Source organism: Temnothorax longispinosus, chromosome 6 (genome assembly GCF_030848805.1).
Source record: "Temnothorax longispinosus isolate EJ_2023e chromosome 6, Tlon_JGU_v1, whole genome shotgun sequence".
NCBI classification, from domain to species: Eukaryota; Metazoa; Arthropoda; class Insecta; order Hymenoptera; family Formicidae; genus Temnothorax; species Temnothorax longispinosus.
This window is the reverse complement of record NC_092363.1, coordinates 19,137,972-19,164,073: the sequence shown is the minus strand read 5'-3', so window position 1 is coordinate 19,164,073 and position 26,102 is coordinate 19,137,972. Positions and strand designations below refer to the sequence as shown.

At 31.2% G+C, this 26,102-nt stretch overlaps 8 protein-coding genes across 8 annotated transcripts; all 8 read right to left on the bottom strand.

The window, feature by feature from the left end:
* Positions 1-2: 2 nt before the first annotated feature.
* Positions 3-2,544, bottom strand: LOC139814661 (putative gustatory receptor 28b). The gene is made up of 4 exons (XM_071781090.1): positions 2,515-2,544; positions 1,769-2,215; positions 1,515-1,601; positions 3-1,438 (listed from the first exon to the last, which is right to left on the bottom strand). The coding sequence occupies exons 2-4, from the start codon at positions 2,048-2,050 to the stop codon at positions 1,364-1,366; spliced, it is 444 nt and encodes a 147-aa protein (XP_071637191.1). The 5' UTR covers positions 2,051-2,215; positions 2,515-2,544; the 3' UTR covers positions 3-1,363.
* Positions 2,545-4,580: 2,036 nt separating this feature from the next.
* On the bottom strand, positions 4,581-6,044 carry LOC139815441 (uncharacterized). The gene is made up of 3 exons (XM_071782370.1): positions 4,980-6,044; positions 4,732-4,818; positions 4,581-4,655 (listed from the first exon to the last, which is right to left on the bottom strand). Exons 1-3 carry the CDS (start codon positions 6,042-6,044, stop codon positions 4,581-4,583), a joined length of 1,227 nt encoding a protein of 408 aa, XP_071638471.1.
* A 1,671-nt stretch (positions 6,045-7,715) lies between these two features.
* On the bottom strand, positions 7,716-9,465 carry LOC139814660 (uncharacterized). The gene is made up of 3 exons (XM_071781089.1): positions 8,092-9,465; positions 7,846-7,991; positions 7,716-7,773 (listed from the first exon to the last, which is right to left on the bottom strand). The coding sequence occupies exons 1-2, from the start codon at positions 9,148-9,150 to the stop codon at positions 7,941-7,943; spliced, it is 1,110 nt and encodes a 369-aa protein (XP_071637190.1). The 5' UTR covers positions 9,151-9,465; the 3' UTR covers positions 7,716-7,773; positions 7,846-7,940.
* Positions 9,466-9,565: 100 nt separating this feature from the next.
* On the bottom strand, positions 9,566-13,139 carry LOC139814658 (uncharacterized). The gene is made up of 3 exons (XM_071781086.1): positions 11,344-13,139; positions 11,103-11,189; positions 9,566-11,026 (listed from the first exon to the last, which is right to left on the bottom strand). The coding sequence occupies exons 1-3, from the start codon at positions 12,403-12,405 to the stop codon at positions 10,931-10,933; spliced, it is 1,245 nt and encodes a 414-aa protein (XP_071637187.1). The 5' UTR covers positions 12,406-13,139; the 3' UTR covers positions 9,566-10,930.
* Positions 13,140-13,874: 735 nt separating this feature from the next.
* On the bottom strand, positions 13,875-16,765 carry LOC139814659 (uncharacterized). Its single transcript, XM_071781087.1, has 4 exons — positions 15,446-16,765; positions 14,321-15,368; positions 14,095-14,181; positions 13,875-14,017 (listed from the first exon to the last, which is right to left on the bottom strand). Exons 2-4 carry the CDS (start codon positions 15,329-15,331, stop codon positions 13,910-13,912), a joined length of 1,206 nt encoding a protein of 401 aa, XP_071637188.1. The 5' UTR covers positions 15,332-15,368; positions 15,446-16,765; the 3' UTR covers positions 13,875-13,909.
* Positions 16,766-17,300: 535 nt separating this feature from the next.
* On the bottom strand, positions 17,301-19,857 carry LOC139814650 (uncharacterized). The gene is made up of 3 exons (XM_071781077.1): positions 18,122-19,857; positions 17,861-17,947; positions 17,301-17,765 (listed from the first exon to the last, which is right to left on the bottom strand). Exons 1-3 carry the CDS (start codon positions 19,181-19,183, stop codon positions 17,691-17,693), a joined length of 1,224 nt encoding a protein of 407 aa, XP_071637178.1. The 5' UTR covers positions 19,184-19,857; the 3' UTR covers positions 17,301-17,690.
* A 108-nt stretch (positions 19,858-19,965) lies between these two features.
* LOC139814605 (uncharacterized) lies at positions 19,966-22,543 on the bottom strand. The gene is made up of 3 exons (XM_071781006.1): positions 21,302-22,543; positions 21,042-21,128; positions 19,966-20,958 (listed from the first exon to the last, which is right to left on the bottom strand). Exons 1-3 carry the CDS (start codon positions 22,364-22,366, stop codon positions 20,884-20,886), a joined length of 1,227 nt encoding a protein of 408 aa, XP_071637107.1. The 5' UTR covers positions 22,367-22,543; the 3' UTR covers positions 19,966-20,883.
* A 643-nt stretch (positions 22,544-23,186) lies between these two features.
* Positions 23,187-25,695, bottom strand: LOC139814674 (uncharacterized). Its single transcript, XM_071781111.1, has 3 exons — positions 24,439-25,695; positions 24,188-24,274; positions 23,187-24,109 (listed from the first exon to the last, which is right to left on the bottom strand). The coding sequence occupies exons 1-3, from the start codon at positions 25,567-25,569 to the stop codon at positions 24,029-24,031; spliced, it is 1,299 nt and encodes a 432-aa protein (XP_071637212.1). The 5' UTR covers positions 25,570-25,695; the 3' UTR covers positions 23,187-24,028.
* Positions 25,696-26,102: the final 407 nt, after the last annotated feature.

Here is a 26,102-nt window from a genome sequence, read left to right as displayed (position 1 = left end):
GAATAGAAGGATAAAAAGCTTGAACTTTATCATTGCGATAATGTATTGAACGCACAATGTCTCAACAAAATTTCATTATATTATGTTTAAATAAAAAATTTATAGTGCATATTTTTAAGAAACTGCTTAAACTGATGAAAATTATATTTTTATTATACGTAGATGTTTATTTGTGTGTCTTATATAAATACGTAATTATTTATACTTATATTTTTTCCGTATACACATATAATACTGTTATAAAATATCAAAATTTTACGAAGAAACAAATAAGCATCGTATCTGTTGTTTTAATTATGACATTTTTTTTCTTACAAGTTCCCTGATATTACAAGTCAGTTTTTACTTAGCTTGTGGCTACAATAACCAAGGTTTTTAATTACTTTCTACAATACTAAAGCGATAAATATTCACAACCGCAGACGATTCAAAAAATACACGCAAAAGATTCGTGCACTTTTTTATATTAAAAATTCCAGGCTACAAATGTGGATGAATTGTCTCATCACCTATGTATAACATTTGAGAAAGTTATTGACATGTTACTTTCGAATTGTCAGATATGAAAGAAACTTTTTGATTCGACAATAACAAAGTAATAAAAAAGTACAATTCTGCATAATAGATAGATACTTGGCGAATATAAGAAAAAAAGCATTCTATAACAACAACGAAGAAAATGGCTAAACATTACACGTCTTTCAGCTCGCAGCGCAGAATGTAAAGATATAATTGCAATTTCGCAAGATTACATTTATCCCTGAATCGTCACATTAATACCGCCATCAATATAACATCAATAAAATAAAAAAGTAACTTTTTCTTTACTCATTTGTACATTATTTAAGTATCAGTCATTACAGATTACAGAGCAACGATTCATCCGAAAATTAATTTTATGATAATTTTATGTGATTTTAATATATTAATTATACATATTCTTATACATATCAAAAATTATACATATCAGAAATAAATGTTATATTAAGCTGATTTACTATTTAAATATTAATCTATATAAATTATAACGCAAGAATTTTTAATATTAAGAAATTAGATTTTATGATATTTTTAATAATTCCTAATATTTCTTAGATATGCGTGTTTCACGTACACGGTCTGACTGTACACTTAAATAAATAAAACATATCTGTTTCCAATTGATTATTAACACGTATGTGATATAACATTTTCAAGTTCTTCTATACATATATGTAAATTTACGTAACATCTCTACAAGCATAAAGTATCACGGGAGACTACTCACAACAATATTCTACTTACAATGATAAAAATTAAAATATCTCTTCTATGTTCGATCATATATATCTCCTTGTGTTAACTAAATTACATCTATTACAGATTATCCATCGCAAGAATTCGACATGAACAGAAATTGTATCAAAATTACTAAATACGTGGCAATGCTACCTGCCATCTAAAACAACAATACCATGAAACATAACTTAACATATCTACACTTATTTAATGATAGCAAATGATTGATCACTCACCTTAGTGAGGAGCGTTGCGTCCACAGTAAGCCCTTTTGCGGAAAACACATTGTCACAGTGCGATATTTGCAAGGAAAATAGCCGCATCTGCAACGTCAAATCAAAGAATTCTTATAAATATAGGATTGAGAGACGTGTAACTATATAAATCTGTTAAATTACTACATTAGAAATCGCATTAGCGTACGCGGCACATTATAATCAGAAAGATATATAAAATATGTCATTAAAGTTGGTAAATACTTTTTATTTACCTCGTATTTTATGTGCTTATTGCTGGTGCTGTTGAACACGTCGTGAACGGTGCTCCTGATTTCCATAGCTCGATTCTTGCCGGTTTCACAGGCCCATACTATTAACACAATTCTTACGGAATAATATGTTACAAATGAAATGCAGACCCTGTAAAACCTCTGTTTTTCCAGATTGCTCATAGGGATACCTCCATGTGTGTGCATTAAATAATCGTACAGGCTGAAGGTGATTTGAAGAAAAGTTATAAGTATCGTAGAGAGAAGGTGCAAACTGAACACCATTTTTAGCGTTTGTACTGCGCCGCTGATTGCTAGATGCTGCCTTTTCAAACTTATGATGTCTGTCAATAGAAATGCACTCCTTCGTTCGTGATAGGTGCCGCTCAAGCAATATGGCTCACCATTCGTCACGAGTTCTCGCAGATTCACCAGATTGTCGTTGATTTGCTTGAAACAAGCTTTTAATATGCAAACACAATTCATATATAACATATCCATTACGAATTCCAGCGAGGTTATGTAAAATGCAAGAAACATGCGGAAGACACCCACGTGCTGGAACCCACTAATATACATCGGCACTCTCACGACTAAAAAAAGGAATCCAATAATATCCTTGGCATGGATCAGTCTAGATAAATTCTGATATGATTTTGGAGGTAATTTCAAAGAGAGCTCCAATAAGGTCTGAAGAAAACGCATTCGTGGTCCACTCAAAATGAATGTAATGATTACTGTGAAACTACCGATAATGTGGAGGACGTTACGTTGAAATAAACCGAGTTTTCCGTCACTTTCAATTACGTAATTTTTAGAATTATTTATGTTGTAGATATTTATTGATTCGAGGATGCAATAAACGCAGATAATGATGATCGATAGAATATAGCGTGGTTTGCAAGTCTTGATGGTCGAAGCGTTGATCTTGTATGGAAATATTCCCAGAATGCGGCAAAACCAGAAGCAAGGATACATCAACGACACAAAATCCGTAGCGCGGAATAGCTGCCATATTATTCCTTTTTTTTTTCCTTTGAGTCCTTGGAACATCGATGACGAATTGAACATGTTCGCTTCAGCAGAGAACGACAATAAATTGTAGACTATAATATAATTATAAAATATTAATCACGTTATTAATTCACTTTGGTATCAACGTGTTTAAAATAATTTCTCTTTTAAGCGTGATTCTATTTCTGTTTCCACGGCGAATTTGCAAACCGACATAAACTCCTCGCAGTCTACACCAGACAGGTTTAATGTTAGAACTACTAACAACTATTGCGTCGTGCAGCAAAACAATGTTCAGGAAATTGTAAGTTATAATGTAACTATTGCTTTTTTCTTATCACTTCCGGAGCACGCAAAAGTTAATGATATACTGCTGTGTCATATTTATAATCTCGCGCATCTAGAACTTGTACAAAACGAATAAACATTATCAAGATAATTCACAATTTTTTATTATATATATTTGTATTGGAGGTATATGAAAGTCATAGTAGATTCATCTCATGCTGATATAAAGTTAGAAATTGAAAGTCAAATTTTTTATTTTACATAAATGTTGCTGTTAGACTCGTGGTAAAATTTTTTCCAATCGGATGATTATTAGCAATGCACTTACTTTCTGGTGCTTTGCGACGTTTTATGAATATATATGCTATATAGTGCTTTAATTAAATTAAATGCTTTTCATATTCTTATTTCTTTTACATTATTTCTTATTAAAATTAGATATGTATAGTAATTATGATTAAAGCAGATTAAATGATTAATTTATGAACTGTGATTCGATATTTATATAAAGAAAATTAGAATGTATGTAGAAAATAAAAAATAAATTTCAAAATCGTGTCATAAAGATAGCATTCTATACACGCGGGTAAAATATGAATTTTTTAAAGCAAAAAGTCAAAGAAGGGGACACTAGAATATCTTGGAGAATTACTTGTCCACGTGGATATTGTGCAGTCGATATTATCTGTATTTTATGTTTGCATATATAATTTGATGAGTCGCGTCAATTACACATCATTATTCTACGCGTTGTATCTCGAGAATACAATTATCCATCGAAGAACACCATGGTTATATTTAATCGTTACTTAACGTCTAACAAAATATCCCTTTAGCCTTGTCTCACTCGATGCAGCAATTGTTCGCAGTTTTGAACTCAAATTCGCTGAATATAATGAATATAAATATGACACGCAATCTAGTTTACGTATTTAATGAGAAAAATAAAAGTAAGAGATTACATTTGGAGAAGAAGTTGTCGCAATCATATTAACGTTATAGTGCATGAACAATATAATTAATAACTTTTACTTTTAAGTCTACGATTGAGACATTTATATCATGACTGCAATTGCAAATGTTTTTGCGTTTTGATTACGCTAATGAGCTGACATACTAATATTCAAATATTAATCCATGTAAATTATAACGCAAGAATAATTAAGAAAATTAGATTTTTAGATTTTGTGATATATTTAATAATTCCAAAGTGATATTTCTCAGATGCATATATTACATATAATTGTCTGACTACAAAATGTACACTTAAATAAATAAAACACATCAGCTGTTTGCAACTGATTATTAACACATTATGTGATATAACATTTTCAAGTTTTTCTATACATATATGTATATTTACGTAACATCTCTATAAGTAACCATAAAGCATCACGGTAGACTCTAATTACAACGATATTCTACTTACAGTGATAAAAATAAGTATATTTAAAATATCTCTTCTATATTCGATCATGTATCTTCTTGTTAACTAAATTACGTCTATTACAGATTACCCATCGCAAGAATTCGACATGAACCGAAATTGTATTAAAATTATTAAATACTTGGCAATGCTACTTGCCATCTAAAACAACAATACCATAAAACTTAGCTAAACAAATCTACACTTATTTAATGAAAGCAAATGATTGATCACTCACCGCAGTAAGGAGCGTTGAGTCCACAGTAAGCCCCTTTACGGAGAACGCATTTTCACAATGCAATATTTGCAAGGAAAATAGCCGCATCTGCAACGTCAAATTAAAAAGAATGGTTAAATATAGAATTGAGAGACGTGTAATTATGAATCTGTTAAATTACTACATTAGAAATTGCATTAACGTACGCGGTACATAATTAGGAAAATATATAAAATACACTACTAAAGTTATAATTTTTTTAAATTTACCTCGTATTTTATTTGCTTATTGCTGGTGCTGTTGAACACGTCGTGAACGGTGCTTCTGATTTCCATAGCTCGATTCTTGCCGGTTTCACAGACCCATACTATCGACACCATCTTTACGGAATAATATATTAAATCTGTAATACAGGCACTGTAAAACCTCTGTTTTTGCAGATTGCTCATAGGGATACCTCCATGTGTGTGCATTAAATAATAGTACAGGTCGAAGGTGATTTGAAAGAAAGTCATAAGTATCGTAGAGAGAAGGTGCAAACTGAACACCATTTTTAGCGTCTGTACTGCGTTGTTGATTGCTAGATGCTGCCTTTTCAAACCTATGATGTCCATCAGTAGAAATGGAATTCTTTGCTCGTGATAGGTGCCGCTCAAGCAATATGGCTCACCATTTGTCACGAGTTTTCGCAGATTCGCCAGATTGTCGTTGATTTGCTTGAAACAAGCTTTTAATATGCAAACACAATTCATATATAACATATCCATTATGAATACCAGCGAGCCTATGTATAATAGAAGAAACGTGCGTAAGACACTAATCTGCAACCTGCTACAATATGTCGTCACTTCCACGATTATATAGAGGAATCCAATAATGTCCTTGACATGGATCAGTTTAGATAAATTCTGATATGATTTCGGAGGTAATTTCAAAGAGAGTTCCAGTAAGGTCTGAAGAAACCGCATTCGTGGTCCACCAAAAATAAATGTGGTGACTACTGTGAAACCACCGACAATGTGGAAGAAGTCACGATCAAGTAATCTGGGTGTATCAATGCCTTTGAATGCAGAATTTTTCGAAATATTGATGTCATAGAGAAGTTTGAATTCGAGAGTGCAATAAACGCAGATAATGATGGTCGATAGGATATGGCGTGGTTTGCAAGTCCTGATGGTCGAAGCGTTGATCTTGTATGGAAATATTCCCAGAATGCGACAAAACGAGAAGCAAGGATACATCAACGACACAAAATCCGGAGCGCGGAAAAACTGCCATATTTTTCCTTTTCTTTTTCCTTTGAATCCTTGGAACTTCGATGACGAATTGAACATGTTCGCTTAAGCGTTATGGGAGAACGACAAGGTAAATTGTAGACTATAATTTGTAAAATATTAATCACGTTATTAATTCACTTTGGTATTAACGTGTTTAAAAAAATTTCTCTTTCAAGCGTGATTCTATTTCTGTTTCCACGGCGAATTTGTAAACCGACATAAACTTCTCGCAGTCTACACCAGACAGGTTTAACGTTAGAACTACTAACAATTATTGCGTCGTGTAGCAAAACAATGTTCAGGAAATTGTAAGTTATAATGTAACTATTGCTTTTTTCTTATCATTTCCGGAGCACGCAGAAGTTAATGATATATTGCTGTGTCATATTTATAATCTTGCGCATCTAGAACTTGTACAAAACGAATAAACATTATCAAGATAATTCTTAATTTTTTATTATATATTTTTGCATTAGACACGTGAAAGATTCATCTCATTCTGATAACGTCAAAAATAGAAAAGCAAATTTTTTAATTTACACAAATGTTGCTGTTAGACTCATCGTAAGATATTTTCTAATCGGATGATTATTAGCAATGCACTTACTTTCCGCTGCTTTGCGATATTTTGTGAATATATATGCTATATAGTGCTTTAATTAAATTAAATGCTTTTCATATTCTTATTTTTTTTTACATTATTTCTTATTGAAATTAGATATGTATAGTAACTATGCTTAAAGCAGTTAAATGATAAATTCAAGAACTGTGATTTGATATTTGTATAAAGGGAATTAGAATGAAAGTAGAAAATAAAAAATTGATTACGAAATTGTGTCATAAAGATATCAAACATTCTATACATACACATAAAATATAAATTTTTTAAGCAAGAAGTCGAAGAAGGGGAAACTAAAATATCTTGGAGAATTACTTGTTCACACGTATATTGTGCAGTCGATCATCTGTTTCATGTTTGCATAATTGATGGGTCGCGTCAATTACACATTATTATTCTACGTGTTGTATCTCGAGAATACAGTCATCTATCGAAGAACACCATGGTTATATTTAATCGTTACTTAACGTCTAACAAAATATCCCTCTACCTTTGTCTCACTTGATGCAGTAATTGTTCGCAGTTTTAAACTTAAATTTGCTGAATATAAATAGGACATGCAATCTAGTTCATTTAATGAGAAAAAAGTAAGAGATTACATTTGGAGAAGAAGTTGTCGCAATTATATTAACGTTATAATGCATGGACAATATAATTAACAATTTTTACTTTTAAGTTTACGATTGAGACATTTATATCATGACTTCTGTGCTGATCAAGTTTAACTTATAAAGGATAATTGTGAATTGCAAATGTTATTGGGTGTTGATTACGCTAATGAGCTGACATACTAATATTCAAACATTAATCCATATAAATTATAACGCAAGAGTAATTAAGATTAGATTTTTAGATTTTGTGATATATTTAATAATTCCAAAGTGATATTTCTCAGATGTGCATATATTACATATAATTATCTGACTACAAAATGTACACTTAAATAAATAAAACATATCAGCTATTTGCAACTGATTATTAACATTATATGACATAACATTTTCAAGTTTTTCTATACATATATGTATATTTAGGTAACATCTTTATAAGTAAGCATAAAGCATCACGGGAGACTCTACTCACCATTACAGATTATTTATCGCAAGAATTAGACGTGAGCAGAAATTGTATAAAAATTACTAAATACGTTGTAATACTACCTGCCACCTAAAACAACAATACCATAAAACATAACTAAACATACGTACATTCAATTAATGTAAGGAAATGATTGATCACCTTAGTGAGGAGCGCAGCGTCCACAGTAAGCCCTTTTGCGGAAAATGTATTTTCACAGTGCGATATTTGCAAGGAAAATAGCCGCATCTGCAGCGTCAGATCAAAGAATGGTTAAATATAGGATTGAGAGATGTGTAATTATAAATCTGTCAAATTACTACATTAGAAATCGCATTAACATACGTGAAATATAATTAGAAAAATATATAAAATATGCTACTAAAATTATAATTTTTTTAAATCTACCTCATATTTTATTTGCTTATTGTTGGTGCTATTGAACACGTCGTGAACGGTGCTCTTGATTTTCATAGCTTCATTTTTGCCGGTTTCACAGGCCCATACTATTAACACCATCTTTACGGAATAATATGTTACAGCTGTAATACAGGCCTCGTAAAAACTTAGTTTTTGCAGATTGTTCATAGGTATACCTCCATGTATATTCATTAAATAATAATACAGATTGAAGATGATTTCATTGATAGTCATAAGTATCGTAGAAAGAATGTGCAAGCTGAAGACCATTTTTAGCGTCTGTACTGCGCCGCTGATTGCTAGATGCTGCCTTTTCAAACTTATGATATCTATCAATAGAAATGCACTCCTTTGCTCGTGATAGGTGCCGCTCAAAAGATATGGCTCACTATTCGTCACAAGTTCTCGCAGATTTACCAGATTGTCGTTGATTTGCTTGAAACAAGCTTTTAATATACAGACACAATTTATATATAGCATATCCATTATGAATTCCAACAAGAAAATGTATAACATGAGAAACTTGCATAAGACACTAAAGGGCAACCCGCTAAAATATATCGGCATCCTCACGACTATAATAAGAAATCCAATAATGTCCTTGGCATGGATCAGTCTAGATAAGTTCTGATATGATTTCGGAGGTAATTTCGAAGAGAGCTCCAGTAAGGTCTGAAGAAACCGCATTCGTGGTCCACTTAAAATGAACGTGGTGAGTACTATGAAACCACCGATAATGTAGAAGAAGTTACGTTCAAGTAAGCTGAGTATCCCATCTCTTTCAATTGCGTAATTTTTATTGACGTCATAGAGATTTATTAATTCGAGGATGCAAAAAACGCCGATAATGATAGTCGATAGAATATAGCGTGGTTCGCAAGTCTTGATGATCGAAGCGTTGATCTTGTATGGAAATATTCCCAGAATCCGACAAAACGAGAAGCAAGGATACATCAACGACACAAAATCCGTAGCGCAGAATAACTGCCATATTTTTCCTTTTCTTTTTCCTTTGAATCCTTGGAACTTTGATGACAAATTGAACATGTTCGCTTAAGCGTTATAGGAGTACGACAATGTAAATTGTAGACTATAATTTATAAGATATTAATCACGTTATTAATTCACTTTGGTATCAACGTGTTTAAAAGAATTTCTCTTTCAAGCGTGATTCTATTTCTGTTTCCACGGCGAATTTGTAAACCGACATAAACTTCTCGCAGTCTACACCAGACAGGTTTAATGTTAGAACTACTAACAATTATTGCGTCGTATAGCAAAACAATGTTCAGGAAATTGCAAGTTATAATGTAACTACCTATTGCGTTTTTTCTTATCACTATTGGAGCACGCAGAAGTTAATAATATATTGCTGTGTCATGTAACTCATAATCTTGCGCATCTAGAACTTGTACAAAACGAAGAAGCATTATCAAGATATTTCGCAATTTTTCATTGTATATATTGTATATATTTGTATTGGAGATACACGAAAGTCATAGTAGATACATCTCATGCTGATATAAAGTCAGAAATTGAAAGCCTTTTTTATTTTACATAAATGTTGCTGGTAGACTCATGGTAAAATTTTTTCCTATCGGATGATTATTAGCAATGCACTTACTTTCTGCTGCTTTGCGACATTTTGTGAATATATATGCTATATAATGCTTTAATTAAATTAAATGCTTTTCATATTCTTATTTCTTTTACATCTCTTTATTATCTCTTATTGAAATTAGATATGTATAGTAACTATGCTTAAAGCAGATTAAATGATTAATTTAAGAACTGTAATTCGATATTTATATAAAGAAAATTAGAATGTATGTAGAAAATAAAAAATACATTTCAAAATTGTATCATAAAGATAGCATTCTATATACGCAGGTGAAATATGAATTTTTAAAGCAAAAAGTCGAAGAAGGGGAAACTAGAATATCTTGAAGAATTACTTGTCCACGTGGATATTGTGCGGTCGATATTATCTGTATTTCATGTTTGCATATATAATTTGATGTGTCGCGTCAATTACACATCATTATTTTACGTATATTTATGCGAGCGCTTTAACTTTTTATATTATTCTACGCGTTGTATCTCAAGAATACAGTTACCCATCGAAGAACACTATGGTTATTTAACCGTTACTTAACGTCTAACAAAATATCCTTTTAGCTTTATGTCATTCGATGCAGCAATTGTTTTCAGTTTTGAACTCGCTGAATGTAAATAGGACATGCAATCTTGTTCACGTATTTAATGAGAAAAATAAAAATAAGAGATTACATATGGAGAGAAAGTAAGTTGTCGCAATCATATTGATGTTATAATGCACAGACAATATAATTAATAATTTTTAGTTTACGAGTGAGACATTTATATCATGACACACCGCTGATCAAGTTTAACTTATATACAGGATAATTGTGAATAGCAAATGTTTTCGCGTGTTGCTTACATTAATGAGCTAGCATACTAATATTTAAATATTAATCTATATAAATTATAACGCAAGAGTAATTGAGAAATTAGATTTTGTGATGTATTTAATAATTCCAAAGTGATATATCTCAAATATGCATATATTATGTAAATTGCGTATGTCTGACTACACATAAATAAACAAAATGTATCAGTTGTTTGCAACTGATTATTATATATAACATTCTATATGATATCAGATTTTTATACTTTTCTGTACATATATGTACATATAAAGCACTACAAGAGACTCTACTCACAACGATATTTTACTGACAGTGATAAAAAAAAGTTAATTTAAAATATTTTTTTCATGTTCGATCATGTGTTTAATTTTTTTTTTCTAGATCGAATCCATTACAGATTTTTCATTGCAAGAATTCCATGTGACCAAGAATTGTACCAAAATTACTAAATACGTGATAATGCCACCTGCCATCTAAAAGAACAATACTATAAAATAAAGCTAAATGTATCTACATTTGTTTAATAAAAGCAAATGAGTGATCGCTCACCGCAGTGAGAAGCGTAGCATCAACAGTAAGCCCCTTTGCGGAGAACCTATTTTCACAATGCGATAGTTGCAAAGAAAATAACTGCAACTACAACGTAATTATTTATCAACGTTATTAAAAAATTGTTCAATATAAGATTAAAAAACTAATTATAAATTAGATATATTACTACATTAGCATGCGTGGGACATAGCAAAATATATAAAATATGCCTCTAAAGTTGTAAATTGTTTAAATCTACCTCGTATTTTATTTGCTTATCGCTGGCACTATTGAACACTTCGTAAACGGTAGTGCTGATTTCCATAGCTTGATTCTTGCCAGTTTCGCAGGCCCACACTATCAACACCAATTTTATAGAGTTATATGTTACAGCCATAATACAGGCGTTGTAATATATCTGTATTTCTTCTTTGCTCAAAGGTTCACCCCCATGTAGTTTCATTAAATAATAGTACAAACATAAAGTGATTTGAATGAAAGTTATAGCTATCGTTGATAGAAGGTGTAAACTGAAGACCATTTTTAGCGTCTGTACTGAGTCGTTGATTGCCAGGTGACGCTTTTTTAAAGCTATAATCTCCATCAGTAGAAATGAGATTCTTTGCTCGTGATAGGTGCCACTCAAGCAATATGGCTCACCATTTGTCACAAGTTCTCGCAGATTCGCCAGATTGTCGTTGATTTGCTTGAAACAAGCTTTTAATATGCAAACACAATTCATATATAGCATATCCATTATGAATATCAGCGAGCCTATGTATAATAGAAGAAACGTGCGCAAGACATTACGTATTAAATTGAAATATATCCACATTTGTACGACTAAAAAGGAGAATCCAATAATGTCTTTGGCATGGATCAGTCCAGATAAGTTCTGATATGATTTCGGAGGTAATTTCAAAGAGAGCTCCAGTATGGTTTGTAGTAAACGCATTCGTGGTCCACTCAAAATGAACGTGGTGAGTACTATGAAACCACCGACAATGTGGCTACTGTTAAAATCAAGCATCTCAGGTATCCCAACTTTTTCAACTACATAATTTTTAGAAATATTGGCGTCATAGAGATTTATTAATTCAAGGATGCAAAAAACGCAGATAATGATGGTCGATAGGATATAGCGTGGTTTACAAGTCTTGATGGTCGAAGCGTTGATCTTGTATGGAAATATTCCCAGAATGCGACAAAACCAGAAGCACGGATACATCAACGACACAAAATCCGTAGCGCGGAATAGCTGCCATATTTTTTCTTTTCTTTTTCCTTTGAGTCCTTGGAACATCGATGACGAATTGAACATGTTTACCGAAGCGATATGGGAGAATGATAATTTAAATTATAGACTATATAATCTAAGAAATATTAATTATGTTATCAATGCACTTTGATATCAACGTGTTTACAAGAATTTTTTTTAAGTGTATAACTTTCTGCTGTGTTCTTACGACTAAGCTGAAATAAACTTTTCGCAGTCTATCTAGTCCTTACGAGTTTAATTTTAAAACTACTAACAATTATTGCGTCATGTTGCAAAACAGAACTTGGGAATTTTTATGTCATAAGAAGTAACTATTATATGGATCTTATCACCTTTGAAGCACACATGAGTTAATGATATGTAATAACTGTCACATAATTCATAATATTGCGCATCTAAAACTTGTACAAGTCGAATGAACATTATCAAGATATTTCGCAATTTTGCATTAGATATATACATTATATAGGTACATGAAAAGTTATAGCTGATACATCTCGTACTATTATACTCATATTCAAGAACAAAAATGCAAACTTTTACTTTTCACAAAAGAATGTTGCGGGCTCACGGTAAGACTTTTTTCCGATCTACTATGATTATTAGCGCTGCACCTACTTTCTGCTGCTTTGCGATATTTTGTTAATATGCCATATAATGTTTTAGTTGAATTAAAAATGCTTTTTATATTTTTGTTTTTTCTATTATTTTTTGTTGAAATTTGATATGTAACTCTGTTTAACGCAGATTAAACTATTAATTTAAGAATATTTGTATGATAAAAATTAAAATGTATGTAGAAAATTAAAAAAAAAACAGATCTTTAAATTGTGTCATAAAAATATCAAGTATTCTGTACACGCAGTAAAGATATGGATTTTTAAAACAAAAATTCGAAGAAAAAAAACTAGCATATTTTGGAGAATTACTCTTTTACATGAATATTGTGCAGTCGATATTATCTGTTTCATGTTTGCATACTTGATTTTATGAGTCGCAACATCATTATTCTATACGTTGTATCTGGAGTGTACAGTTGTCCATCGAAGAATACCATGGTTACTTGACACTTAACAAAATATCTCCTTAGTCTCTCCTCGATGCACTAATTTGTTTAATTGTGTTCCCAGTTTTGAACTTAAATTTGCTGAGTATAAATAGCATTATCAACTAGAATATCAACTAGAAAAAACATAGGTATAAAAGATTATACAGACCGACAAAAATTTTTTTTGTCAAGTAACGCTAATCAGAGTATGTGTTTCTTATAATTTCCGGTCACAAGAAACAATGCCGCTGTTCAAATTGCTCTATTATGTCAGGTCTTAAAATTATTTTGAAACTTGAGATGAGAAATCAGCAATTTAAAGCCAGGAAATGATATATAATAAACCGTCAATAAAGTAATAAAAATAGATTTATGAAATATTGCAGCAATGCAATATTAACTTTGCCTATTCATACTCTACTAAAATATTCTAATAAGAAAGATAATATCTTTACTACTAAAATAGATATTTACACAATTGACTGTACCTTCTTTATTTTATTGATTTATTTCTGTAACATTTGTAGCGATTTCTTTAGCGCAAAAATGTGACATATTTAAAAATTGTATCAATATTAATAAATACGTGCTGATATTACCCACCATCTAAAAACAAAATCCGAAAATTAAGAAAATGAATTAATCTCTTTTAATATTTATAAACATATAATCGATATGCTTACCGCAGTGAGAAGCTTCGCATCTACAGTGAGACCCATTGCGGAAAATATATTTTTGCGATGAAGAACTTGCAAGGAAAACAATTGCAACTGCAAAATCATCATATCGTAAATCTTAATAACATAATTGGAAAATACAAATTTAGATCATAAATTTAGATTTAATGTATAAAACTTGCACTAGCAGCTTATTTAGAAAATGTACAGATTAAATAATATATTTTATTACCTCGTTTTTTATTTCATTATCGCCAGTGCTGTTAAATACGTCATGAATAGTGGTGCCAATCTGCAAAGCCTGATTCTTGGTGGATTCACAGGCCCACACTATCAACATTATTTTTATAGAATAATACGGTATGGACGTCATCAAGAACACTTCATAGATACGATCATCTACATTGATCATCGAAATGCCCTTTTGCCAATACAATATATGAAAGTAGAGCAAAAAAGTAATTTCAGCGAAAGATAAAGTTATAGTAACAAGCAGTTGCAAATTGAAAGTCGTATTCAGCATCTGCACTGCGTTACTAATCATTTGATGCTGTTTTTTCAAGACCTTTAGTTTAATTAGCAAGAATGGACTTCTTTGCTTGCGGTACATTCGACTGAGATGATATACTTCATCATTCATCATGTGGTCCCGTACATGCTCCAGATTATCACTGATTTGCTTGAAACAAGCTTTTAGTACACAAACACAATTCATATACAGCATATCCATCTCAAACATTATTAGACTAACGTATGCTAAGAAAATCTTGAATACAATATGGAAATTCATCATGAAATACATCGGCACTTCTATAAGTAGTAGAAAGGAGCCTAAAATGTCCTTGGCGTGAATTAGTCTGGATAGCTTCTGGTATGACTCCGGAGGCAATTTCCAAGAGATTTCCATTATGGTTTGGAGCAAACGCATTCGTGGACCACTCAAAATGTGCGTAACGACCGCCACAAAACCACTGAGTATGTAAAAGCAATTACGCTCAAGAGTCCTGGGTACCCCTTTCGACTTCGGGATTCCACAAATGTCCATCAAATAGAGACTTCTCAATAAGCCAATAAGACAAACACACATAACTACGGTAGAAAGAATGTAACGTGGTTTAGAAATATTGAAAATCGAAGCATTGATCTTATACGGGAATATTCCAAGAATATAGCAAAATGTAAATGAGGGATACATCAACGATTCGAAATCCGTGGCGTGGAACAATCGCCATCTTTTCCACATTTTGGCATTGGCTCGTCCTTGTAACTTCGACGACAAGCTGAACAGAATTAGTGGAGTGTTGAAGAACTAACAATTTTAAAAATTATTAATCACTTTATAAATGCACTCTATTACCTAGTAAATCATGATTGAGAGAGCTTCAGTTTTTTTATGCCATTAAAGTTTGTCTTTTTATAACAAATATGTGTACCAATACGAACTCTTCAGTGTCGATCTATTCGTACCAAGTTTGAATTTAAAACTGCGGGAGTGTCAAGTGGTAAGGACTCAATGGGTCACTTGTTAGTCGTGAAGTAACCATGGTCTCTTCGATCGACATTTGTTATTGTTCGGACGCAGAATATAAAGAAATTATGTATAATTGCTATGACAATATGGATTATGAGTACACGAAGCACAAGACAGATTGCCGTCGACGTGGATAGTCAATGGCTGTTTCAAGGATCCATTAATAAAGATTAATTATTTTTAAACTTTACATTTTTATTCAAGTAGGATGTTCTTATATCACAACTCTTCAAAATATAGTTCTTTGGGTCTTATCAAACAAACAAACAAATACACATAAATGCGTAATTATAAATATACACGCAAATATGTTATTCAGGGTTTAAAAATACTAATACCTATTTTTTACTCATACAACATGTTATGTTAAATATTTATTTTCTTACCTCAATTTATACTAGGTAATTATGATTTACAAAAATTTTTGCACGTTTATTTCAATACAACAAAATAAACTTTGCGTGTGAACGCGCGCATAAATCGTGTACATGCAAATATTGTTAAATTGAGCATATTTTAAGAAATGTCATTGTGAAAAACATTTATAAGAAATGTATTCTTACGAAAGACTTTATTCTAGTGCAAAGACAATGCTATTACCTCGAATAGAATTAATAGAGGTACTACTACCTCGATGCTACCATCTCGATTAAAATTAATCGATATATTCTGAATAAAATTCTTAACTGATTATATAACAGATACATTATAGTTTACGTATAATAAATATTTGATGAACATTTATACATATTTATACATATAATTATACGTATATGTACATCAAATATTTATTATATGTAAGTTGTTTATTTGAATGTCCTTTATATAATCATTTATGCTTATTTACTCCGTATTTAGTCATAAAATATCACAATTTTACCAAGAAATGAATAAGTACTGTATCTGTTGTTTTGATTTATGATTAGTAATATATTCCCTGCATTCTTGCAATTTCTCTGATTGCAAGTCAGTTTCTACTCACACTTAGCTTGTGGCTAGAACAGCCAACGTTTTCATTACTTTCTGCAGTACTGAAACTATAAATATTTACGCGTCCGCAGACGATTCAAAAATATATCAAAAAGGTGCAATTTTACATTAAAAAATTCAATTTTGGAAGAATTATCTCATCACTTACGTTAAACATTTGAGAAAATTATTGACATGTGACTTTCGAATTGTCAGATATGAAAGAAACTTTATGATTCGATAATAACAAAGTAATAAAAGAAGTACAATTCTGCGTAATACTTGTTGAATAAGAAGAAAGGCACTTTGTGGTGACAACGAAAATGTTTGAAAATTATACGACTTTCAGCTTTCAGCGCAGAATGTGGAGATATAATTTCAAATTTGCAAGATTGCATTTATCACTGAATCGTCGCATTAATATCGCCATCAATGTAACATCAATAAAATAAAAAAGTAACTTCTTTACTCATTTGTATATTACTATATCAGTCATCGCAAAGCAACATTTTATTCGAAACGCAATTTAATGTATTAATTATAGATATTTTTGCACATCAAAAATAAATTGATTTATTAATATTTAAGTAGTAATTTATATAAATTATAACGCAGGAGTATTAAGAAATTAAATATGATTTATTTAATAATTCTAAAGTAATGTATTTCAAAAGTGAATATATTACATATATTGTCTGACTACAATATATACTTAAATAAATAAAACACATCATCCGTTTGCAACTAATTTATTAACACGTATGTGAAATAAGATTTTTAAATTTGTCTATACATATGTGTGTATAATGCAATGTCTCACCACGGGAGACTCTACTTACAATGATATTCTGCTTACATTAATAAAAATAAGTATATTTAAAATATATCGTGAAGGAAACAGGGCTAATTAAGAGCCATTCGCTGTTCTCGATGCAAAAGATTTGTTCAGTCAATAATTAGTTCGAACTAATGGCTCTTAATTAGCCCTATTTTCTTCACGATTGGATTTCCAACAGAGCCTCTATACTCAACGATTTAAAATATATCTTCTACATTCAACCATGATGTATCTCTTTGTCGACTAAATTACATCTATTACAGATTATCCATCGCAAGAATTCGACATGAACAGAAATTGTATCAAAATTACTAAATACGTGGCAATGCTACCTGCCATCTAAAACAACAATACCATAAAACATAGCTAAACATATGTACTTACTTAATAACTAATTACACTTATTTAATAAAATCAAATAATTGATCACTCACCTTAGTGAGGAGCGTAGCGTCCACGGTAAGCCCCTTTGCAGAGAATGTATTTTTACAATGCGATAATTGCAAAGAAAACAGCTGCATCTACAACGTTAGATAAAGAAAATTATTAAATATAGGATTGAAAGATGCATAATTATATTAATTTTACTATTTTAAAAATTACTATATTAAAAATCGCATTAGCGTACGCGACACATTATAATTAGAAAGATATATAAAATATGTCATTAAAGTTGGTAAATACTTTTTATTTACCTCGTATTTTATTTGCTGATTGCTGGTGCTGTTGAACACGTCGTAAACGGTGCTGTTGATCTCCATGGCTTGATTCTTGCCGGTCTCACAAGCCCATACTATCAACATTAATTTTGTAGAAAAATATGTTACAACTACAACAGCAGTAATGTCATAAATCTGTCTTTGCTGATTGCTCATAGACGCATCCCCTTTTATATGCATTAAATAAATGTACAGACTGAAGGTGATTTGAGTGAAAGTCATAACTATCGTAGAAAGAAGTTGCAAAGTGAAGACCATTTTTAGCTTCTGTACTGTCTCGCTGATTGCCAAATGCTGCTTCTTCAAAGCTATGATCTTCATCAGTAGTAATGGAATTGTTTGTTCACGATAGGTGCCGTTCAAAAGATACGGCTCGCCCTTTGTGTCCAATTCTCGCAGATTTGCCAGATTGTCGTTGATTTGCTTGAAACAAGCTTTTAATATGCAAACACAATTTATATATAGCATATCCATCTGAAGCATCAACCAATAAATGTATAGTTCATAAATCTTGCGGACGATACTAAACTGCAAGTTGTACATTATTATCAAAAAAACTGATATAAAGAGAAATCCAAAAATGTCCTTGGCATAGATTAGTTTAGATAAATTCTGATATGATTTTGGGGGTAATTTCAAGGAGATCGTCAGTAAGGTCTGAAGAAAACGCATTCGTGGTCCACTCAAAATGAATGTGGTGACTACTGTAAAACCACTGTTAATGTAGAAAAAGTTACGTTCAATTACCCTTGGTGTACCAATGTTTTTGAATGTAATATTCTTATAAGTATTGATGTCATAGAGAATTTTTAATTCGATCGTGCAAAAAACGCAGATAATGATGGTCGATAGGATATAGCGTGGTTCGCAAGTCCTGATGGTCGAAGCGTTGATCTTGTATGGAAATATTCCCAGAATGCGACAAAACGAGAAGCAAGGATACATCAACGACACAAAATCCGTAGCGCGGAATAGCTGCCATATTTTTCCTTTTTTTTTTCCTTTCGGTCCTTGGAACATCGATGACAAATTGAACATGTTCGCCGAAGCATTTAAGATGAACGATAATCTGAGAGATATTAATTATGCGGTAAATGCATTTGTGACATTAACGTGTTTCAAAGAACTTTTTTCCTAAATGTAGATTTTTGCTGTTCACGCTGCTAATGCGTAAACTGACATAAACTCGCAGTCTGTCTACACCGAACGAGTTCAATTCTAAAACTACTAACAATTATATTATTGCGTCGTATTGCAAAACAGGACTCAGGAAATTGTAAGTTATGTTTTTTGCTTATTACGAAACACGCAGATAATGTTATATAATTTTTGATAACTTCCATCGAAGTACTAAAATAATGATATACAATTTTCTAGTCATATAATTCATAACCTTGAGCATCTGGAACATGTACAAAACGAGTGAACGTTATCAAGATATTTCACAATTTTCCATTAGATTCATATATGGGTAAATAGAAAGTATAGCAGATAGATCTCGTGCTGATATAAATTCAAGAACAAAAAGGCAAACTTTTATTTTACATAAATGTTGCTGCTGGACTCATGGTAAGATTTTTTTCGATTTGCGGTGATTATTACCAGTGCACCTACTTTCTAGTGCTTTCTGGCATTTTGTGAATGTACATGCAATGTAATGTTTTAATTAATTAAATTAAAAGTTCTTTATACTCGTATTTTTTTTTATTATCTTTTATTGAAATTAGATACGTAATTATGCTTAAAGCAGATTAAATTTTATATATATATATATATATATATATATATATGTATATATATATTAATTTAAAGACTGTCGATATTGGTATAATAAAAATTGGAATAGAGATAAAACACAAAAAATAGATATCAACATTTTGTCATAAAAATCGAATATTCTATACATACAATAAGAACATGGAATTTTGGAGCAAAAGTTCCTCTCGAAGAAGAAGAAATTTATTATCATTATCTAAGAGAATTACCGATCCACATGGATATTGTGCAGTCGATATTATCAGTTTTATGTTTGCATATTTAATTAATAAGTCGCAACAATTACACATCATTATTTTGCACGTTATATTTCGAAGGTACAGTTGTATATCGAAAAGCACCATAGTTACTTGACGCATAACAAAATATTCCTTTATCCAGGTCTCGCTCAAAAAGCAGCAATTGTTCACAGTTCTTAACTTAAATTATCGGACAATAAATGTAAATATGACTAGCAATGTAGTTCACGCAATCATTTATGCTTATTTCTTTTTTATTTAGTTATAAATGAGAATATTATGATGAGACTAATAAGCTATATATCTGTTGTTTTGATTACGACCTATTGTTATTATAGTAAGATGTATTCCTTTCTTGCAAGTTCCCTGATCTAGTAAGTCAATTTCTATTTAGCTTATGGCTAGAAAATGTTTTTAATTACTGCGAAAATTTCTGCAAAAGTGTCGTTTCTCAAAAATGAGAATATTACATATATTGTCTGACTACAATGTATACTTAAATAAATAAATCATATCATCTGTTTGCAACTGATTATTAACACGTATGTAATATAAGATTTTTAAATTTGTCTATACATATGTGTGTATAATGCAATATCTTACTACGGGAGATTCTACTCACAATATTCTGCTTACATTAATAAAAATAAGTTTATTTATAATATGTCTTCTACATTCAACCATGATGTATCTCTTTGTTGATTAGATTACATCTATTACAGATTATCCATCGCAAAAATTCGACAGAAACATAAATTGTATCAAAATTACTATATACGTGGTAACGCCACCTACCATCTAAAACAACAATACCATAAAACTAAAAACATAGCCAAACATACCTACTTTTAATTCATGAAAACATATGATTGATCACTCACCTTAGTGAGGAGCGTAGCGTCCACGGTAAGCCCTTTTGCGGAGAATGTATTTTCACAATGCGATAATTGCAAAGAAAATAGCTGTAACTACAACGTTAGATAAAAAAAAATTGTTAAATATAGGATTGAAAGATGTATAATTATTAATTTTACTATATTAAAAATTACTATATTAAAAATCGCATTAGCGTACGCGACACGTTATAATTAGAAAGATATATAAAATATGTCATTAAAGTTGATAAATACTTTTTATCTACCTCGTATTTTATTTGCTGATTGCTGGTGCTGTTGAACACGTCATGAACGGTGCTGTTGATCTCCATAGCTTGATTCTTGCCGGTCTCACAAGCCCATACTATCAACATTAATTTTGTAGACAAATATGTTACAACTGTAACAAAAGCAATGTCATACATCTGTCTTTCCTGATTGCTCATAGACACATCCCCTTTTATTTGCATTAAGTAAAAGTACAAATTGAAGGTGATTTGAGTGAAAGTCATAACTATCGTAGAAAGAAGTTGCAAAGTGAAGACCATTTTTAGCTTCTGTACTGTCTCGCTGATTGCCAAATGCTGCTTCTTCAAAGCTATGATCTTCATCAGTAGGAATGGAATTCTTTGTTCACGATAGGTGCCGTTCAAAAGATATGGCTCGCCCTTCGTGTCCAATTCTCGCAGATTTGCCAGATTGTCGTTGATTTGCTTGAAACAAGCTTTTAATATGCAAACACAATTTATATATAGCATATCCATCTGATGCATTAGGCAGTAAATGTATAGTACATAAATCTTGCGGTCGATACTAAACTGCATGTTATATATTAATATCGAAAACTGAACTGATATAAAGAGGAATCCAAAAATGTCCTTGGTATGAATCAGTTTAGATAAATTCTGATATGATTTCGGTGGTAATTTCAAGGAGATCGTCAGTAAGGTCTGAAGAAAACGCATTCGTGGTCCACTCAAAATAAATGTGGTGACTACTGTAAAACCACTGTTAATGTAGAAAAAGTTACGTTCAATTACCCTTGGTGTACCAATGTTTTTGAATACAATGTTGTTAGAAGTATTGATCTCATAGAGAATTTTTAATTTCATCGTGCAAAAAACGCAGATAATAATGGTCGATAGAATATAGCATTGTTTAGAAGCCTTGATGGTCGAAGCGTTGATTTTGTATGGAAATATCCCCAGAATGCGACAAAACGAGAAGCAAGGATACATCAACGACATAAAATCCGTAGCGCGGAATAGCTGCCATATTTTTCCTTTTCTTTTTTCTTTCGGTCTTTGGAACATCGATGACAAATTGAACATGCTCGCCGAAGCATTTAGGATGAACGATAATCTGAGAGATATTAATTATGCCGTAAATGCATTGTGACTTCAACGTGTTTACAAGAACTTCTTTCCTAAATGTAGATGTCCGTAAACTGACATAAACCAGTCTATCTACACTGAGCGAGTTCAATTTTAAAACTACTAACAATTATTGCGTCGTGTTGCAAAACAGGACTCAGGAAATTGTGAGTTATGGTTTTTTGCTTATTACGAAGCACGCATATAATGTTATAAAATTTTTTTATATATAACTTTCTTCGAAGTACTAAAATAATGATATACAATTTTCTAGTCATATAATTCATAACCTTGCGCATCTGAAACATGTACAGAACGAGTGAACGTTATCAAGATATTTCACAATTTTCCATTAGATTCATATATAGGTAAATGGAAAGTATAGCAGATAGATCTCGTGCTGTTATAAATTCAAGAACAAAAGGACAAACTTTTATTTTATATAAATGTTGCTCCTGGACTCATGGTAAAATTTTTTTCGATTTGCTGTTATTATTAGCAATGCACCTACTTTTCTACTGCTTCATGGCATTTTGTGAATATACAATGCAATGTAGTGTTTTAATTAATTAAATTAAAAGTTTTTTATACTCGTATTTCTTTTCCATTATTTTTTATTGAAATTAGATATGTAATTATGCTTAAAGCAGATTAAATTATATTTATATATATATCAATAATTTAAGGACTGTCGATATTGGTATAATGAAATTAGAATAATGAGATTGGAATGGAGGTAAAACACAAAAAATAGATATCAATATCGTGTCATAAAAATCGAATATTCTATACATACAATAAGAACATGGATTTTTGGAGTAACAGTTCCTCTCGAAAGAGAAGAAATTTATTACCATTATCTAAGAGAATTACTCATCCACATGGATATTGTGCAGTCGATATTATCAGTTTCATGTTTGCATACTTAATTTAATAGGTCGCAACAATTACACATCATTATTTTGCACGTTATATCCCGAAGGTACAGTTGTATATCGAAAAGCACCATGGTTACTTGACGCATAACAAAAGATTCCTTTAGCCTTGTCTCGCTCAAAAAGCAGCAATTGTTCACAGTTCTAAACTTAAATTCTCTGACAATAAATGTAAATATGACTAACAATGTAGTTCACGCAATCATTTATGCTTATTTCTTTTCTATTCAGTTATAAATCAGAATATTATAATGAAACTAATACGCATTATATCTGTTGTTTTGATTATGACTTATTGTTAATAAGATATATTCTTTTCTTGCAAGTTTCCTGATCTAGCGAGTCAATTTTTATTTAGCTTATGGCTAGAAAATTTAATGTTTTTAATTATTGCGAAAGTGTTGTTTCTCAGAGGTGAATATATTACATATATTGTTTGACTACAATGTACACTTAAATAAATAAAACATATCAGCTATTTGCAACTAATTGTTAACATTATGTGAAATAACATTTTCAAATTTTTTTATATATACATGTATATTTACGCAACATCTCTATAAGCATAAAACATTACGGAAAATTCTATTCACAATGATATTCTGGTTACATTAATAAAAATTAATATATTTAAAATATTTCTTCTACATTCAATCATGTATATTTGTTGACTATATTACATATATTACAGATTTTCATTGCAAGAATTCGACACAGACAAAAATTGTATCAAAAATAATATATACGTGGTAATGCCACCTGTCATCTAAAACAATAATACCGTAAAACATAACTAAACATATCTATACATTCAATTAATGAAAATAATTGGTTGATCACTCACCGCAGTGAGGAGTGTTGCGTCCACAGTAACCCCCTTTGCGGAGAATGTATTTTTACAATGAGATAATTGCAAGGAAAATAGTTGCAACTGTAAAGTCAGATTAAAAAATTGTTAAATATAGAATTGAAAGATGTGTAATTATAAATAAACATGGTAAATTAATATATTAATAATCGTATTAGCATACGCGGGATTTAATTACAAAAGTATATAGAATATGTCACTAAAGTTTGTAAATACTTTCTATTTACCTCGTATTTTATTTGCTTATTGCTGGTGGTGTTGAACACGTCGTGAACGGTGCTGTTAATCTCCATGGCTTGATTCTTGCCGGTCTCACAAGCCCATACTATCGACATTATTTTTATACAGTAATATATTGCAGTTATAATGAAGTACAGCAAATAAAGCTGTCTTTCCTGATTACTCATAGACACATCCCCTTTTATTTGCACTAAGTAAAAGTACAGATTGAAGGTGATTTGAGTGAAAGTCATAACTAGCGTAGAAAGAAGTTGCAAGCTGAAGACCATTTTTAGCATCTGTACTGTGTCGCTGACTGCCAAATGCTGCTTCTTCAAAGCTATGATCATCATCAGTAGGAATGGAATTCTTTGTTTATGATAGGTGCCGTTCAAGAGATATGGCTCACCTTTCGTCTTGATTTCACGCAGATTCGCCAGATTGTCGTTGATTTGCTTGAAACAAGCTTTTAGTATGCAAACACAATTCATATATAGCATATCCATTTGTAACTCCACCAAGAAGACGTATAGTATATGAATCTTGCGGACGATACTAAACTGCATGTTGTAAAAAAATGTCGACAATTGAACTGTCATAAAGAGAAATCCAAAAATGTCCTTGGCATGTATCAGTCTAGATAAATTCTGATATGATTTCGCGGGTAATTTTAAAGAGAGCTCCAGTAAGTTCTGAAGAAAACGCATTCGTGGTCCACTCAAAATGAATGTGATAACTACTTCAAAACCACCGATAATGTTGAAAAAGTTACGTTCAATTAATTTGGGTGTCCCAATGTTTTTGAATGCTATGTTGTTAGAAGTATTGATCTCATAAAGAATTTTTAATTGGATCGTGCAAAAAACGCACATAATAATGGTCGATAGAATATAGTATTGTTTGGAAGCCTTGATGGTCGAAACGTTGATCTTGTATGGAAATATTCCCAGAATGCGACAAAACGAAAAGCAAGGATACATCAACGACACAAAATCCGTAGCGCGGAATAACTGGCATATTATTCCTTTTCTTATACCTTTGAGTCCTTGGAACATCGATGACAAATTGAACATGTTCGCCGAAACGTTTAGGGTGATAATCTGAGAGATATTAATTATGCTGTCGATGAATTGTGGCATCAACGTGTTTACAAGAATACCTTTCCTAAATGTAGATTTTTGCTGATTTTTGCTAATGCGTAAACTGACATAAACTCGTAGTCTATCTATACCGGACGAGTTCAATTTTAAAACTATACTAACAATTATTGCGTCGTGTTGCAAAACAGGACTCAGGAAATTGTAAGTTATGGTTTTTTGCTTATTACGAAGCACGCAGATAATGTTATATATTTTTGATATATAATTTCCTTCAAAGTACTAAAATAATGATATATAATTTCCTAGTCATATAATTCATAATCTTGCGCGTCTGAAACATGTGAAACGAGTGAACATTATCAAGATATTTCGCTATTTCCCATTAGATTTATATATAGGTAAATAGAGAGAGTTATAGTAAATATATATCGTGCCATGTAAATTCAAGAATAAAAAAGGCAAGTTTTTAATTTAAATAAAACAAAGTTTTTTTTGTTCAATATATAAATGCATTTTATAAATTTTTACATAAAAAATTGTTTCTTACATATAATATAACTGACAAAAAATAA